The 18032-nt window shown below is 46.7% G+C and overlaps 1 protein-coding gene across 1 annotated transcript in view; it reads left to right on the top strand.

The window, feature by feature from the left end:
- LOC140134291 (protachykinin-1-like) overlaps positions 1-4561 on the top strand; it is a 37408-nt gene extending 32847 nt beyond the window's left edge. Inside the window, exon 6 of the mRNA XM_072154879.1 lies at positions 4435-4561. Coding sequence (XP_072010980.1) covers positions 4435-4484 — 50 coding nt within the window. The 3' untranslated portion in view covers positions 4485-4561. The remainder of the gene's footprint in view (positions 1-4434) is intronic.
- Positions 4562-18032: the final 13471 nt, after the last annotated feature.

Raw genomic sequence — 18032 nt, 5'->3', positions numbered from 1 at the left:
CTATTGTTAGGAGGTAATAATTGGAATATCATGATGCCTCCTTATGTGAGCGAGGTAAACAGGTAAGTAATGGCTGCTGGGTACCACAGAGACATCCAAGCCAAAGAGGGAATGGAGTGTGACTTGTAGTGCGCATGCAGCAGACACTAGTAGGGGGTGGTCTAAATGTTCCCAACTTTGGGTTTATTTACTAAGGGTCCACAGACCGCAATTCCGTTGGGTCTCCCGAGTATTTCCTTTTTGCACCGAATTGCCCCGGGTTTTTGCCGCACGCGATCGGATTGTGGCGCATCGGCGCCGGCTTGCATGTGACAGAAATCGAGGGCGTGCCGTTGGACAACCTGACGGATTCGGACAAACTGCGGAATTTAAAAACTAAATTGTGTCGCAAGATCAAGCACTCACATGCACCAGGAAGAAGAAGGTGAACTCCGGCAGACATCAGTGGGGAAGCAATACATGAAGGGAATTGGAAGCACGACCTTAGTGAACCGTGGCAGACCCGAATCCTCCTCGGACAACGTACTGAGGGATCGCGACAGGACCAGGTAAGTAAATCTGCCCCAGTGTGTCCAGCGCATGCACAGTATTTCTTCTAAGCAAGGTTCGGCAACTCAGTGTTGCAATAGATCATTTAGGCCAAGCAGACAAGCTCAGTGTGCCTGGCACTTGCACAATAGCACCTCTAATCTGACAAATGAGATCTGTGTGTCCAGCGCATGCACAGTATTTTTTCTATGCCATGCAGATAAGCTCAGCGTTCCCAGCGCTTGTGCAGAAGTTCGTGTTAGATACATAGCGGTGCTCTAGGAGAGTCCAGCTAGTCTAGTAAATGTGCTGTCCTTGGTGCGTGATTGCAGTAGTTGTTCTGAGCCAGGCACATGAGCGCTCTCATCAGTATGCTCAGCGCATGCACAGCAGTTCTTCTTTGCAAGCTAGTGTGCACCACAAGGGCATCATCATACTCAGAACCTGGCAATTCTAACATATCTGTTGTCCTTGTTGGGTATGCGCAGTCATTTTTCAAAGCCAGTCAGACGAACACAGTGGGGCAGATTTACTTACCCGGTCCGTTCGCGATCCAACGGCGCGTTCTCTGCGGTTGATTCGGGTCCGGCCGGGATTCATCAAGGTAGTTCCTCCGCCGTCCACCAGGTGGCGCTGCTGCGCTGAAAAGCATCTGAACGCACTCAAGTTCACCGAGCCGGACCAAGTGAAGGTAAGCGCGTCCCAAGCGACACTTTTATTGTTTCCGAATCCGTTGGGTTTTCGCTCGGCCACGCCCCCCCCCCGATTTCCGTCGCGTGCATGCCGGCGCCGATGCGCCACAATCCGATCGCGTGCGCCATCGGATTGTAACTTATTGCTTGCCCTTTAAGTCTCCACACGCCTTTAGGTGGCCTTAATTGGCAATCTCTCGTTAAGGAGAACACCTACTGTCTGACTCTAGTCAATAGCCTCTCACACAGCCAAATCAGTTCCCTACACTGTACTGAGGAGACCCAACCAGGTCGAAACAACGCTGTCTACAGTTGGAAGTCTGTTCTTTATGGAGCATCTATGGTTTTAAGGTGGCCTTAATTGGCAATCTCTCTTCAATATGCCAGGCACAGCAGTTCTTCAAAGCAAGGTAGATGACCTCAGTGCGCCCAGTGCTTGTGCAGTAGTTCCTATTCAGCCATACAGATGAGTCCCGTGTGCCCGGCGCATGCGCAGCAGTTCTTCTAAGCCAGACAGATGAGTCCCGTGTGCCCGGCGCATGCGCAGTAATACTTCTAAACCAGACAGATAACCTCAGTGTGCCTGGTGCATGTGCAATAGTTTCTATTCAGCAATACAGATGAGTCCTGTGTGCCCGACGCATGCGCAGCAGTTCTTCTAAGCCAGAAAGATGAGTTCAGTGTGGTGTTGTCAGGGCTTATGCCATAGTTCCTATTTAGCCAGACACATGAGCCCAGTATACCTGGTGCATGCGCAGCAGTTCTTCTAAGCCAGACAGATGAGTCCAGTGTGGTGTGGCCAGGGCTTATGCCATAGTTCCTATTTAGCCAGACACATGAGCCCAGTATACCTGGTACATGCGCAGGAGTTCTTCCAAGCCAGACACATGAGCCCAGTATACCTGGTGCATGCGCAGGAGTTCTTCCAAGCCAGACACATGACCTCAGTTTGCCCAGCTCCCCTTGGAACGATTATAACTTTATAACGGTTGAGCATAATACTTTATACTGTATTTTTCAAGAAAACAAGCCAACTCTTTGTGGATCTAAAGGAATTTTGGGAATGTAGCGGAGCAATAGTTCTGAGAACAGTGATGGAGTAGAGTCCCTTTAAGGGAAAAATCTTTGGTTGTGTGTTTGGGATATGTCGGTTCCTCTATGGTGGGTGATGTGCCAGGCGGGTATCATTTGTCTATGGTTCCCCATCTACTACAGGGCAGAGCACAGCGCATACGATTGCCCTTCAGCTCTGCTACATCTCTATACGTAACAAGTCTCCAATTCCCATCATCCAATATTCAGCCTCTCCATATCCATTACTCTTCTAACGAATCCCCTAAGTGAAGACCCCGGAGCACCGTATCCCCGTGCCCTCTGGTGCTGGCATTACCCACTTTTCGCCCATTATCTATAGACATTAGTCATTTCATCACATGACTCTGTGTTTGGAGCAGGTTCAGGGTTTTCCCTTTATGAGGCAGACAATAGGGGAGGGGGGGGGTACGCACCTGTTGTGAGGAGCGGCCGCAGAAAAACGAGAATTTTCCATCACAACCAAAACAAAGTCGTGTTATTCCCGGATTGCCCCTCCCCCGCCCTCCGGCAGGTAATGATCTCCATCCACATAACGATGTGATAATGAGCGCCCCATCCTTAAAGGGAACACACGGCAAATCCGGATCATCGGTCGCTTGGTGAGGGCGTCCTTGAACTTTTCATAATAAGTGAAGTCCTGTTACTGATGTGGGAAGATGATACTAATAATCCTAATAATCTGTATTTATAGAGTGCCGACAAATCAATCCAATGCATCCTGCAAATCCTCACAATCACATCATAAATATAGATGGAGATGAGCTTAAAGGGATAATCTGACTATGCAGCCAGTGTTATGTACTGTCCCTGGCCTGGAGATCAGTGTACTCATACCTTTAGTAGCAGCAGGACTGTGAAATATGGATTTTATATCAGCACTGGAGCTTTTACACTGTGGGGGAAAGTGTCCTCACACCGCTGTGCCTTTGCTCTCTGCATCCAGTGTGCAGTATTGTCCCTGGAGAAATGTGTAATCAGACCTTTGTGTATGTTGTTAGTAGCAGCAGGACTGTGAAATATGGATTTTATACCAGCATTGGAGCTTTTACAATTGCACTGTGGGGGAAAAGTGTTCTCACACTGCTGTGCCCTTTGCTCTCTGCATCCAGTGTGCAGTATTGTCCCTGGAGAAATGTGTAATCCGACCTTTGTGTATGTTCTTAGTAGCAGCAGGACTATGAAGTATGGATTTATTTTCCAGGATTGCAGCCATGGGGGTATGTTCTCCCACTACTGTGCTCTGTGCTCACTGCAGTGAGTGTTATATATTGTCCCTGGAGAGATGTGCAATCATACATATGTATGTTGTTAGTAGCAGCAGGACTATGGTATATGGATTTATATTACAGGATTGTGGCACTGGGGGAGTGTCCTCACACTGCTGTGCTCTTAGCTCTGTGCATTGAATGACCTGCAATGTCTTCCCTCTGCTGTAACTGCTATAGTATTCAAGCAGAATCTTGCCACAAAGGGTGTGGGGGTTGATGGGCACAGAACTAAAAGCACAGCAGTGTGAGGACAAGCCCCCCCCATTCACTAGCAGAAGCTTCAATGCATTTGCACAGTCCTGCAGCTACTAACAACAAGCACAAAGATCTGATTACACATCCCTCCAGGGACAATACATAACACTGGCTGCAGATTATGTAGGCAAAACACAAGTTTGATCTCAGCAATGTAATAAAATTCAAGATGTCTTTTCTGAAAATTTACTGACATTTCAGAAAAATCTTTTAGAAATTAAACTCTAAAATCTTATGAACAACAAAAAACTACTAAATTTAGCTCTAAATTGATTACATTTTATATTTTTTATTAAATCAATTCAATGCAACACCAATATATGGTAACAAAACTCTATCTGCAGGTAACGTCCCAGCCACTGGGAGGCAGCACATAGACAAATAGGATATCGCTTGGTGACACTGCTGTAAAATAATATTATCTTGTCTTCTGATTTATACTTGGACATTGGAGGAGGTCTAGTGGAGAAAACATATGGGAGAAGTCATGTGTCTAGGGCGGGGCTCCTTAATTTGGTATCTAGTTTGGGGGTACAGTATGGAGAAGGTCATAATGTGTCACGATCTTTAACCTTTATCATCTCATTGCTTTTTAGGATCTGAAGAGAGGAACATCGCCTACGATTCCAGCAGGAGACGTAAATAAATAAGTGACCCCCCCCCCCCCATGTGTTATAGGAATGTACCATAGACCGTGACATGTTCATATGATGATATTAGAGGAACTTGTGCCCAATAAAGTATTTATTCTCTAAGAATGGACTCATTACTTAAAGGAGATCAATCTATTATGGTGGATCAGAGTTACCCATCCCCCAATCCGGTCACAGTCACCCCCTCCCCAGTCCAGAGACTCTGAGCCTCACTAATAGCTATGGGACTGGGACGGGATTATCAAAGTTCAATGAGATTAACGGAGACCTGGAGCTGTAGGGACTGTAGGGAATAACATGACTTCTTCTTTAGTGGCGAGTAGATTATCAATATGCCAGAGATTTATCTATATGGATGTAGCAGAGCTGTGTTTGCTATATGAGGGTCGAAATTGAGCCGTACATACAGAAACCACAGAAAAACACACATGAAATGATAATAAACTCATTCTCAATTTTTATTATGTTGACATACTCAGCTCATCTACATTTTTTAGCTGTTCTGATGAAGACAGTATGCATTTAGCTCATGAGCTCCCCCTAGTGGCTGCTGCAGGAAGACTTAGTATTACTATAGACTTATACATATTTAATTAACTGGGTTCTTCTAATGTGAGTTTGTACCAGGGTAGTTCTGGCCCAACAGAAGAGCTGTCATAGGGCCATAGAGTGGACCTAGAATAAAGTTGCTTAATCACCCCAATGTACATCAGTGTAGCACCCATAGGGTGGCCCTTAGAATATTCTTGCTCAACACATCCAATGTGACAGCCCCCAAGTATAATGCTAATGTAACCCAGTGCCTTAGGGATAAAGCGGACGACAGTATAATGTTTCCCAATATGCCCAATGTACCCCATTACCACAGCCATGGGGCAATCTGGTAGAGCAACATCCATTGTTTGACCCCAAGAATAATAAAGTGCTCCAACAACAATACAGCAGCCCCCAGAAATCCAGAATAAGGTGATCTAATGGGTCCAATGTACCCCAGGGCTACACTTACAACACAATGATGAATATTTCATTTTCATTGGGTTTTTAGGAATATTTTGGAACTTTATATAAATTGTGTCATAGTGAGGAGACAATCCATTGTTAGGGGCTGATAACCACTTACTGACCCTAATAAGGGGCCCAGTGTGTGCAGGGTATCACATCATTCATCTGTGGGTCTAGAGGCATGAGACTGATGGAGGGCAACGAGTAGTTAAAGGGATAGAACTGGTCAGGTACTGGGACACTTACCATGGGCTCCGAGTGCTGGGATCAATTCTGTGGTGCCATATACAAATGAAAAACCTTTCTCTAACACAAATGGTTCCCTAAATCAATAGAAGAGACGATGGCGCAAAAGAAACAAGGTGGCAAGGTCCGAAACACACCACCGAAAAGAGTCTAAAACAATATGAATGTTCTTATGCTTCTACGTCTTCCTCTTTCTTCTTTAATAGCCGAGTGATTAAATGCAATGGAGGCACAGTACCTTTTCTGCTGTGGGACGCAACTCACGAGTAGTCTTCCTGTGGCGGCGTTCATTCGGACATTCAGCGGTCCTGCGGTTGATTTCTGTACCGGTGTATGATCTCTCCGCTCAGAAACTGAGCTCCTCCACCTTATCTTCTGCTTCCTTCCTATCTCCGCCGACAACTGTCAGGAAGAAAAGAGAAAATCGCGATAGTGCAGCAAGTTTTAACTTCTTACCCATTATTCTCACCCCCTTAAAGGGAACCTACCACCACGAATCTACCTATAAAGGTAGATCGGGTGGTAGGTGGATGTATAGCACATGAGGATAGCCCTTTCAAGGGCTAATCCTCACGTCACCGCAATTTTTAAATAACTTTTATTCCCTATAATATGTAAATTTTGTAAAGAAGCTACTGGGGCGTGGAGTAGCCTGAGCTGAGGCTACACGGCGTGGCTACTCCATGCCCCAGCAGCCTCTTTGATCCTCCTAGTCGGAGCTGCGCAGTCGCGGGCCTACTGTTCTTCGAAAGCGCAGACGGCAGGTTTTTCGGCTGAGGGTGCTCACCACTGAGGAGCTGCGCGCCAAAGATTTTGGATAGGAGGATTGAAGAAGCTACTGGGGCGTGGAGTAGCTGCACCATGTAGCCTCATCTCTGGCAACTACAGGCCCAGTAGCCTCTTTAGAAAATCTGCATATTAGGGGAATAAAAGTTATTAAAAAATTGCTGGGACGTGAGTATTAGCCCTTAAAAGGTCTATCCTCACATGCTATAGACCCACCTACCTCCCGATCTGTCCGTGGTGGCAGCCAAAGCGAGGTATAGGGAAGTTAGGCAGAATTGTAGTTGGGGACAGGCAGGAGGTCAGGGCGGGCAGCATGGGATCAGAGTCGGGACGTAGCAATAGGTCAGGGCAGGCAGCAGAGGAGCGTAGTCAGGAATGTGCAACGTCCCTGCCAATGCGCATGGCAGAGAAGTAGTTGCGAATAAGCCCCTTGTACCATTGAGTACATATAGAGGTAATTGTGCAGCGGTAGATTCTGCCTGGATAGGCAAAGGGTTCAGAATGTTAATGTTCTCATCCAATGATGTTCCATTATTGTGGCTGGAGTGTGAATGGAGAAGTCACCTGACTAGGGAGTAACAAAGCTGCAGCTTCCAGGATTGGACACAGCTACATCCCAGCCTGCCCCTGCATCCAGGCTGGTGAGACAACTCCTGAGGTTCCTCTCCAAGATCACTCCAGTACTGCACTTGTACAGAATCGTTTGGCCTGTTGTTACCGTTGGTTGAATAAAGAACTGTAAGTTAATTTTATGCACAACATTGCCTCTGTCTGGTCCCTGCTACGGCTGTATCACCATCAAGGGCGCCCCATCCATCTACCAGGGACTCATACTACAGACTCTAAGGGCTGCCGCGGGCCCACGTGGAGGTGCCACGTGGGGAGGCCCCGACTCCTGCCAAACCTGTGCCTGGGCCTACTACTGCTGCCGACCAGCCTGCGGCTCCTGTTGCTGTGGTCCCTGATCCTCCGGATGCTCCCACTCCAGTTCCAGCACTTGCCCGACCACCTGCGAGGCCAGAGCCGGAGAGAGCCTTGGGGCCGAAGTGAGAACCTCCGCCCGCATCTCCGAGACGCTGTCTCGGAACAGCAACATCGAGAGAAGGACTACACCAGATGGGAGGTCTTTATTCCCCACCGGTCCGTCAAGAGGCCTGACTTGCCAGAGCGGCTTCACAACCTGAAGCCGGGGGAGTACATTGAGTTCTCCCTAGAGGAAGGACCCCGCGGACCATGGGCGGTTGGTGTGATCCGAATCCCGGACCCGGACGAGGACCGTTACCCATCCTGTGAGGATCTGTTCGAGCATGATGAATGTCCAAAGTCTCCGACTTCTTCCTCTTCATCTGCGGTGAGTCCCCAGGCGGTGACCCATGTTAATGCCCCATCCACGGTCATCGTGAGCATGGGCCCCATTGCCATCCACGGACTGGGCATGATCCAAGGAACCACCCCCACTGCCTCTCCTGCAGGGAGCGCTGCTAGGTCTTGCGGGTCCTCCGTGGAGGAAGATGGTCCTGCTGATGAGAAAAGAACATCACCCTACCAGTGGGTTGATGACCCCGCCCCGGAAGAATTGGAGCTGAAGGGCGCCGCGGCGCTGCCGCAGGTCCCCATCTACTTGTTCCTAGACCCTTCCATGGTCCCCGGCTTTGTTGAGCCCCCGGCTGGAACAGCTGACACCCCGGAGGACAGCGCCCCTCCCCCTGAATGTCAAGAGGACGCTGAGGAGCCTGCAATTTCCCGCAGCTGCCACCGGGTGTCCCCAGCCGGCTCTTGTTTATTCTCCACTGGATCCTGAGCTGCTCCTGGATCCTGCTGTTGCTGAGAAACACTCAGATACTGAGTAACCCCTGATGGGCTGTAGCCTTACCAGGTACTATTGTAAATATTATATATTACTGATTTTTGCTACTCCCAGTTGGGTTGAGCCCCACTTATACCCTCTGAGCCAGAGACGTTCCTGAGACTCTTCCCCCTATTTATTATTCAGTCAAGAGACTCTCCTTGAACTGCCCACAAGTATTATATGCTACATTAGCATCCACCTCTGCTGAAGCAGAGATGACCACCAAAGGATTCTTTCCCTTTACATCCAGAGGAGACCCTTTGTTTTACTGCACTTTTCCCCACGTCAAGGGCTGTGCCCAGAAGATGGACTTTGTCTCAATAATCTTTACCTGCAGGAATGAGACATTCTGTTTGCATTTTCTATGTTTTCTCCACAGGAAAATGGACATTTTGGCACTGTGCTATTGCTACCCTGAGTAGCCATTCCCATGTAACATTTGTAACGTTCAAGCAACTTACCCATTGGGCTGCTAAAGCCAATGTGTGTTATATAATGTTTGCACAACTGTCATTTGAATGTAAATCCTGACCGCAAGCTTACGCCTAGAATCTGAGCTCAGTCATTGTGTGGCCTCTGTAAACTGCGGGTCCTTAGGGGACCGGGGGTGTTCACTTAAGAATCACCTAGATGTCATACACACAGGGTAAGACCATCAGACGGCAGGTAAAATGTACTGTATGTATAACATGTACTACTACTATTACTATTTGTCGCCAAGGAAGAAGAGTTTTCGAAAAATATTCAGGCCTTGGTGCAAGGAGTGGATTACAGGACATGACACCACACCTTTCCCACATACAGTTGGTTTAAGGGCGTCAGCGACCAACTGTCATATATATTTGTATTTTTGTGCTTAGTCCAACACCAACCCAGGTGCCTGTCTCCAGGACCATGGGCGGTTTGTCCCCTACACTGCACATAGCCAGCACTTCCTCGAGAATGCAACCTATTCCATCCTTACCCCTACCGGCTGTTATACACCTGGAGCCTCCAGAGGCCATCTGCTGCTGGACAGCGTTGATTCTCTTTTCCCATCCGGTCCAATAGTCAAGCCATGGGTGGCTCTTTCAATTGCTCTGGGGGTGTGCAACGTCCCTGCCAATGCGCATGGCAGAGGAGTAGTTGCAAGTAAGCCCCTTGTACCATTGAGTACATATAGAGGTAATTGTGCAGCAGTAGATTTTGCCTGGATAGGCAAAGGGTTAAGAATGTTAATGTTCTCATCCAATGATGTTCCATTATTGTGGCTGGAGTGTGAATGGAGAAGGAGATCACCTGACTAGGGAGTAACTAAACCCTTAGTCAGGGGAGGAGTGAGTTCAGGCCGAGCTCTCAACACAGGAGGAGCTCTAAGCACATGCTCTGCACACAGGCCTGCTAGGCCTCAGCTCAGCTAGTACAGATATAGGACAAACAGGACAAAGCTGCAGCTTCCAGGATTGGACACAGCTACATCCCAGCCTGCCCCTGCATCCAGGCTGGTGACCCAACTCCTGAGGTTCCCTCTCCAAGATCACTCCAGTAATTTGCACTTGTACAGAATCGTTTGGCCTGTTGTTACCGTTGGTTGAATAAAGAACCATAAGTTATTTTTATGCACAACATTGCCTACTTCTGGTCCCTGCTACGGCCACCAAGGGCGCCCCATCTATCTACCAGGGACACATACTACAGACTCTAAGGGCTGCCCCAGGGAGAACCAGTACCTCAGCCTCTCCCTCCATATTTCTTGGCTGTAGGACAGTCCTCCGGTCCCCATACCAAGCACTGTGACACTAGCGTGCCTAGGCCGCAACCGCCAGCCACTCCGGTATTCTGGGCCCCGACTGCCTCCAGGCCCCAAGAAAAGGCCAGGCCCCGGTGGGGGATGTTGCAAATAGAACCCGGGGTCACAATGGGAAATCACAACATCAGCACAGAGCATGAGACAAAGGTTCCTCTAACGCACAAGGCACGAAGATCCGGTAGGGTGTGCAAGGAGAGGCAGGTTTATATAGAATTCTGGGAAATGGCAAGCGCCAATTAACGGTGTGCTGGCCCTTTAACTTGTCTGAAGCCAGCGCGGGCCCTAGGAGATGGGGACACGCGCGCACAGCCCGAGGATCGGGATCAGGAGCGGGACAGGTGAGAAGCGCTGGCGGCAGTGTGTAGAGAGGGGCATGGTGAGCCTGCGACCTGAGATATGGGTCGCGGGAGCACCCGTGACAATACCTAACACTGGCTGCAGAGGGCACAGCAGTGTGAGGACACAACCCCAGTGTACTAGGAGAAGCTACAATCATGGAATATAGATCCATATATCACAGTCCTGCTGCTACTAACAATACACACAAAGGTCTGATTACACATCTCTCCAGGGACAATACCTAACACTGGCTGCAGCACCTGCTGATAGATCAGCCACGACCACCAGAGTTCACAACAGACCCACGGGAACATTATCACTAATCGCCAGAAGATAATGAACCTCAACTAATATCAGGAGATTGTCCTTATTACAGACAGAAGAGTCCGGTGGGAGGGTCACAGGATCACTGGAGGGCTCTTGGGGGGCTTATTCTCACCATAGGGTGGGTCTCTGTATATAATATTACAGATTGTGATTCTCATTTTAATATGTCAATAAGTAACAGAATCTCAGGACAAAGATAAACTATAGAGAAGTCCCTGATTATTACTTCCTACTTATAAGCATCTCCATCACATGACAATGTGACCCCTGGGGGTCATTACAGATTCTTTACAAACCCAATTTGGGAAGGAAACATCTAAGGATAAGAAATGTAGATTATAAGGATAAAGACATTGGGGCTCATTTACTTACCCAGCCGACGGAGTTCACGGAAAGTGCATTGTCCGTGTATAATGCCCTGTGCCGCAATTCACTAAGATCGTGCGCCCAATATCCTGCATGTGTCGCTTCCCTGCTTAGGTCCCCGGAGTTCACCTTCTTCTTCCTGGTGCATGTAAGTGCTTGGCTTGTGACACAACTTGAAAGTTAAATCCCGTGCTTAGTTGGACGGATCGTCTAACGGCCACACCCCCGATTTCAACGCATGAAACCCGGCACCAATTGCCCAAAAATCTGATCACGGATCCCAGAGCATACACGTGTTAAATACCTGTCAAAGCTGCGCAAATCCAGGAAACAGCAAACAAACCGACAAAAGTGCAATCTGCGACCCTTACTAAATAAGCCCCATTATTCCTGTACTGTGACATCACTGTGTGTATTATCTCTGTACTGTGACATCTCTGTGCGTATTATCCTGTACTGTGACATCACTGTGTGTGGTATCCCTGTACTGTGACATCACTGTGTGTATTATCCCTGTACTGTGACATCACTGTGTGTATTAACCCTGTACTGTGACATCACTGTGTGTATTATCTCTGTACTGTGACATCACTGTGTGTATTATCCCTGTCCTGTGACATCACTGTGTGTATTATCCCTGTACTGTGACATCACTGTGTGTATTAACCCTGTACTGTGACATCACTATGTGTATTATCCCTGTACTGTGACATCACTGTGTGTATTATCCCTGTACTGTGACATCACTGTGTGTATTATCCATGTACTGTGACATCACTGTGTGTATTATCCCTGTACTGTGACATCGCTGTGTATTATCCCTGTACTGTGACATCACTGTGTGTATTATCCCTGTACTGTGACATCACTGTGTGTATTATCCCTGTACTGTGACATCACTATGTGTATTATCCCTGTACTGTGACATCACTGTGTGTATTATCTCTGTACTGTGACATCACTGTGTGTATTATCTCTATACTGTGACATCGCTGTGTGTATTATCCCTGTACTGTGACATCACTGTGTGGATTCTCTCTGTACTGTGACATCACTGTGTGTATTATCCCTGTACTGTGACATCACTGTGTGTATTATCCCTGTACTGTGACATCACTGTGTATTATTCCTGTACTGTGACATCACTGTGTGTATTATCTCTGTACTGTGACATCACTGTGTGTATTCTCTCTGTACTGTGACATCACTGTGTGTATTATCCCTGTACTGTGACATCACTGTGTGTATTATCCCTGTACTGTGACATCACTGTGTGTATTAACCCTGTACTGTGACATCACTGTGTGTATTATCCCTGTACTGTGACATCACTGTGTGTATTAACCCTGTACTGTGACATCACTGTGTGTATTAACCTGTACTGTGACATCACTGTGTGTATTATCTCTGTACTGTGACATCACTGTGTGTATTATCCCTGTACTGTGACATCACTGTGTGTATTAACCTGTACTGTGACATCACTGTGTGTATTATCCCTGTACTGTGACATCACTGTGTGTATTATCTCTGTACTGTGACATCACTGTGTGTATTATCCCTGTACTGTGACATCACTGTGTGTATTAACCTGTACTGTGACATCACTGTGTGTATTATCCCTGTACTGTGACATCACTGTGTGTATTATCCTGTACTGTGACATCACTGTGTGTATTATCTCTGTACTGTGACATCACTGTGTATATTATCCATGTACTGTGACATCACTGTGTATTATCCCTGTACTGTGACATTACTGTGTGTATTATCCCTGTCCTGTGACATCACTGTGTGTATTATCCCTGTACTGTGACATCACTGTGTGTATTATCCCTGTACTGTGACATCACTGTGTATTATCCCTGTACTGTGACATCACTGTGTGTATTATCCCTGTACTGTGACATCACTGTGTGTATTATCCCTGTACTGTGACATCACTGTGTGTATTATCTCTGTACTGTGACATCACTATGGGGGTCATTTACTAAGGGCCCGATTCGCGTTTTCCCGACGTGTTACCCGATTATTTCAGATTTGCGCCAATTGTACCTGAATTGCCCCGGGATTGTGGCGCACGCGATCGGATTGTGGCGCATCGGCGCCGGCATGCGCGCGACGGAAATCGGGGGGCGTGGCCGAACGAAAACCCGACGTATTCGGAAAAACCGCCACATTTAAAAACCGAAAAAGTGTCGCTTGGGGAGCGCTTACCTTCACCTGGTCCGAGGTGGTGCATTCCGGCGCGATGAGATGACTTTCAGCGCAGCAGCGCCACCTGGTGGACGGCGGAAGAACTACATTCATAAATCCCGGCCGGACCCGAATCCAGAGCAGAGAACGCGCCGCTGGATCGCGACTGGACCGGGTAAGTAAATGTGCCCCTATGTGTATTATCCCTGTACTGTGACATCGCTGTGTGTATTATCTCTGTACTGTGACATCACTGTGTGTATTATCCCTGTACTGTGACATCACTGTGTGTATTATCTCTGTACTGTGACATCACTGTGTGTATTATCTCTGTACTGTGACATCACTGTGTGTATTATCTCTGTACTGTGACATCACTGTGTATATTATCCATGTACTGTGACATCACTGTGTATTATCCCTGTACTGTGACATTACTGTGTGTATTATCCCTGTCCTGTGACATCACTGTGTGTATTATCCCTGTACTGTGACATCACTGTGTGTATTATCCCTGTACTGTGACATCACTGTGTGTATTATCCCTGTACTGTGACATCACTGTGTGTATTATCTCTGTACTGTGACATCACTATGGGGGTCATTTACTAAGGGCCCGATTCGCGTTTTCCCGACGTGTTACCCGATTATTTCAGATTTGCGCCAATTGTACCTGAATTGCCCCGGGATTGTGGCGCACGCGATCGAATTGTGGCGCATCGGCGCCGGCATGCGCGCGACGGAAATCGGGGGGCGTGGCCGAACGAAAACCCGACGTATTCGGAAAAACTGCCGCATTTAAAAACCGAAAAAGTGTCGCTTGGGGAGCGCTTACCTTCACCTGGTCCGAGGTGGTGCATTCCGGCGCGATGAGATGACTTTCAGCGCAGCAGCGCCACCTGGTGGACGGCGGAAGAACTACATTCATAAATCCCGGCTGGACCCGAATCCAGAGCAGAGAACGCGCCGCTGGATCGCGACTGGACCGGGTAAGTAAATGTGCCCCTATGTGTATTATCCCTGTACTGTGACATCGCTGTGTGTATTATCTCTGTACTGTGACATCACTGTGTGTATTATCCCTGTACTGTGACATCACTGTGTGTATTATCTCTGTACTGTGACATCACTGTGTGTATTATCTCTGTACTGTGACATCACTGTGTGTATTATCCCTGTACTGTGACATCACTGTGTGTATTATACCTGTACTGTGACATCACTGTGTGTATTATCCCTGTACTGTGACATCACTGTGTGTATTATCTCTGTACTGTGACATCACTGTGTGTATTATCTCTGTACTGTGACATCACTGTGTGTATTATCCCTGTACTGTGACATCACTGTGTGTATTATCCCTGTCCTGTGACATCACTGTGTGTATTATCCCTGTACTGTGACATCACTGTGTGTATTATCCCTGTACTGTGACATCACTGTGTGTATTATCCCTGTACTGTGACATCACTGTGTGTATTATCCCTGTACTGTGACATCACTGTGTGTATTAACACACACATGTAAAACATTCTTCCTTTTCTCCTATTGTTATTTTTGTAGGTTGAATTTCTTCATATTATTTCTGGTGAAAATCCTTTTTCAGAGTCCGTCCAGTATCAGACCAGAACATAATACTGTGAGAATAACTGCTCTGTGGTATCAGGAGTGAGACTTGTATAGAGGTTTATAAATCATTCAGTAGGAAGGAAATTACCAGAAACAAAGGATGAAAAGCAAAAACATGTCAGCACCTAATGAAGCGGAACAATCCAAGCAAGAAAACACAATAAATAGAAAAACACAAAACCTAAGATTAGACAATGTAATTACTGACATTGAGGGGTTCAGGCTCTGCTGACCTCTTCCTCTACACATTCACATGTTTATGATGAGTTCCTCGGGGGTGGGGCTATGGGGAGGTCACAGGTAGAGGGGTAGGTGGGATTTGGTGCTAGAGAAGCAGAAAACACAAATGTTATAACTGGAAATTGGAATTGTCATATATGATTCCCTCTTACAGAACAAACAGATCGATGCCCATATTGTGCTGCTCGCCCTTTACTTTACAGAGTTATGGCACTTTCTGGTCTGAAGCTACTTGTCAGAAATCTTCCTCCGTGGCAGTGAAATGGGTGGAGACTTACCTCTTCCTTTCTTTGCCCTAAACTGAGTCAGTTCTTAGGTGACAAGAGTTACAATGATGCTTTGTGTTATTTCATGAAGAACTTGGCAGCAAATTCATCAGGATTCCTGTGACATCACTGTATTATCTCTGTACTGTGACATCACTGTGTGTAGTATCCCTGTATTGTGACATCACTGTGTGTATTATCCTGTACTGTGACATCACTGTGTGTATTATCCCTGTACTGTGACATCACTGTGTGTATTATCCCTGCACTGTGACATCACTGTGTGTATTATCCTGTACTGTGACATCACTGTGTGTATTATCCCTGTACTGTGACATCACTGTGTGTATTATCCCTGCACTGTGACATCACTGTGTGTATTATCCTGTACTGTGACATCACTGTGTGTATTATCCCTGTACTGTGACATCACTGTGTGTATTATCCCTGCACTGTGACATCACTGTGTGTATTATCCCTGCACTGTGACATCACTGTGTGTATTATCCCCGTACTGTGACATCCCTGTGTGTATTATCCCTCTCCTTTGACATCCCTGTGTGTATTATCCCTGCACTGTGACATCACTGTGTGTATTATCCCTGCACTGTGACATCACTGTGTGTATTATCCTGTACTGTGACATCACTGTGTGTATTCTCCTGTACTGTGACATCACTGTGTGTATTACCCCTGTACTGTGACATCACTGTGTGTATCATCCCTGTACTGTGACATCACTGTGTGTATTATCCCTGTACTGTGACATCACTGTGTGTATTATGCCTGTACTGTGACATCACTGTGTGTATTATCATGTACTGTGACATCACTGTGTGTATTATCCCTGTACTGTGACATCACTGTGTGTATTATCCCTGTACTGTGACATCGCTGTGTGTATTACCCCTGTACTGTGACATCACTGTGTGTATTATCTCTGTACTGTGACATCACTGTGTGTATTATCCCTGTACTGTGACGTCACTGTCTGTATTACCCCTGTACTGTGACATCACTGTGTGTATTATACCTGTACTGTGACATCACTGTGTGTATTATCCCTGTCCTGTGACATCACTGTGTGTATTACCCCTGTACTGTGACATCGCTGTGTGTATTACCCCTGTACTGTGACATCACTGTGTGTATTATCTCTGTACTGTGACATCACTGTGTGTATTATCCCGGTACTGTGACATCACTGTGTGTATTATCCCTGTACTGTGACGTCATTGTCTGTATTACCCCTGTACTGTGACATCACTGTGTGTATTATCCCTGTACTGTGACATCACTGTGTGTATTATCCCTGTCCTGTGACATCGCTGTGTGTATTATCCCTGTACTGTGACATCACTGTGTGTATTATCCCTGTACTGTGACATCACTGTGTGTATTATCTCTGTACTGTGACATCACTGTGTGTATTATCCCTGTCCTGTGACATCACTGTGTGTATTCTCCCTGTACTGTGACATCACTGTGTGTATTATCCCTGTACTGTGACATCACTGTGTGTATTATCCCTGTACTGTGACATCACTGTGTGTATTATCTCTGTACTGTGACATCACTGTGTGTATTATATCTGTACTGTGACATCACTGTGTGTATTATCTCTGTACTGTGACATCACTGTGTATATTATCCCTGTACTGTGACATCACTGTGTGTATTATCCCTGTACTGTGACATCACTGTGTGTATTATCTCTGTACTGTGACATCACTGTGTGTATTATCCCTGCACTGTGACATCACTGTGTGTATTATCCTGTACTGTGACATCACTGTGTGTATTATCCCTGTACTGTGACATCACTGTGTGTATTATCCCTGCACTGTGACATCACTGTGTGTATTATCCCTGCACTGTGACATCACTGTGTGTATTATCCCCGTACTGTGACATCCCTGTGTGTATTATCCCTCTCCTTTGACATCCCTGTGTGTATTATCCCTGCACTGTGACATCACTGTGTGTATTATCCCTGCACTGTGACATCACTGTGTGTATTATCCTGTACTGTGACATCACTGTGTGTATTCTCCTGTACTGTGACATCACTGTGTGTATTACCCCTGTACTGTGACATCACTGTGTGTATCATCCCTGTACTGTGACATCACTGTGTGTATTATCCCTGTACTGTGACATCACTGTGTGTATTATGCCTGTACTGTGACATCACTGTGTGTATTATCATGTACTGTGACATCACTGTGTGTATTATCCCTGTACTGTGACATCACTGTGTGTATTATCCCTGTACTGTGACATCGCTGTGTGTATTACCCCTGTACTGTGACATCACTGTGTGTATTATCTCTGTACTGTGACATCACTGTGTGTATTATCCCTGTACTGTGACGTCACTGTCTGTATTACCCCTGTACTGTGACATCACTGTGTGTATTATACCTGTACTGTGACATCACTGTGTGTATTATCCCTGTCCTGTGACATCACTGTGTGTATTACCCCTGTACTGTGACATCGCTGT

Source organism: Engystomops pustulosus, chromosome 5, assembly GCF_040894005.1.
Source record: "Engystomops pustulosus chromosome 5, aEngPut4.maternal, whole genome shotgun sequence".
Taxonomy (NCBI): domain Eukaryota; kingdom Metazoa; phylum Chordata; class Amphibia; order Anura; family Leptodactylidae; genus Engystomops; species Engystomops pustulosus.
This window is presented reverse-complemented; position numbering and strand designations above follow the sequence as displayed.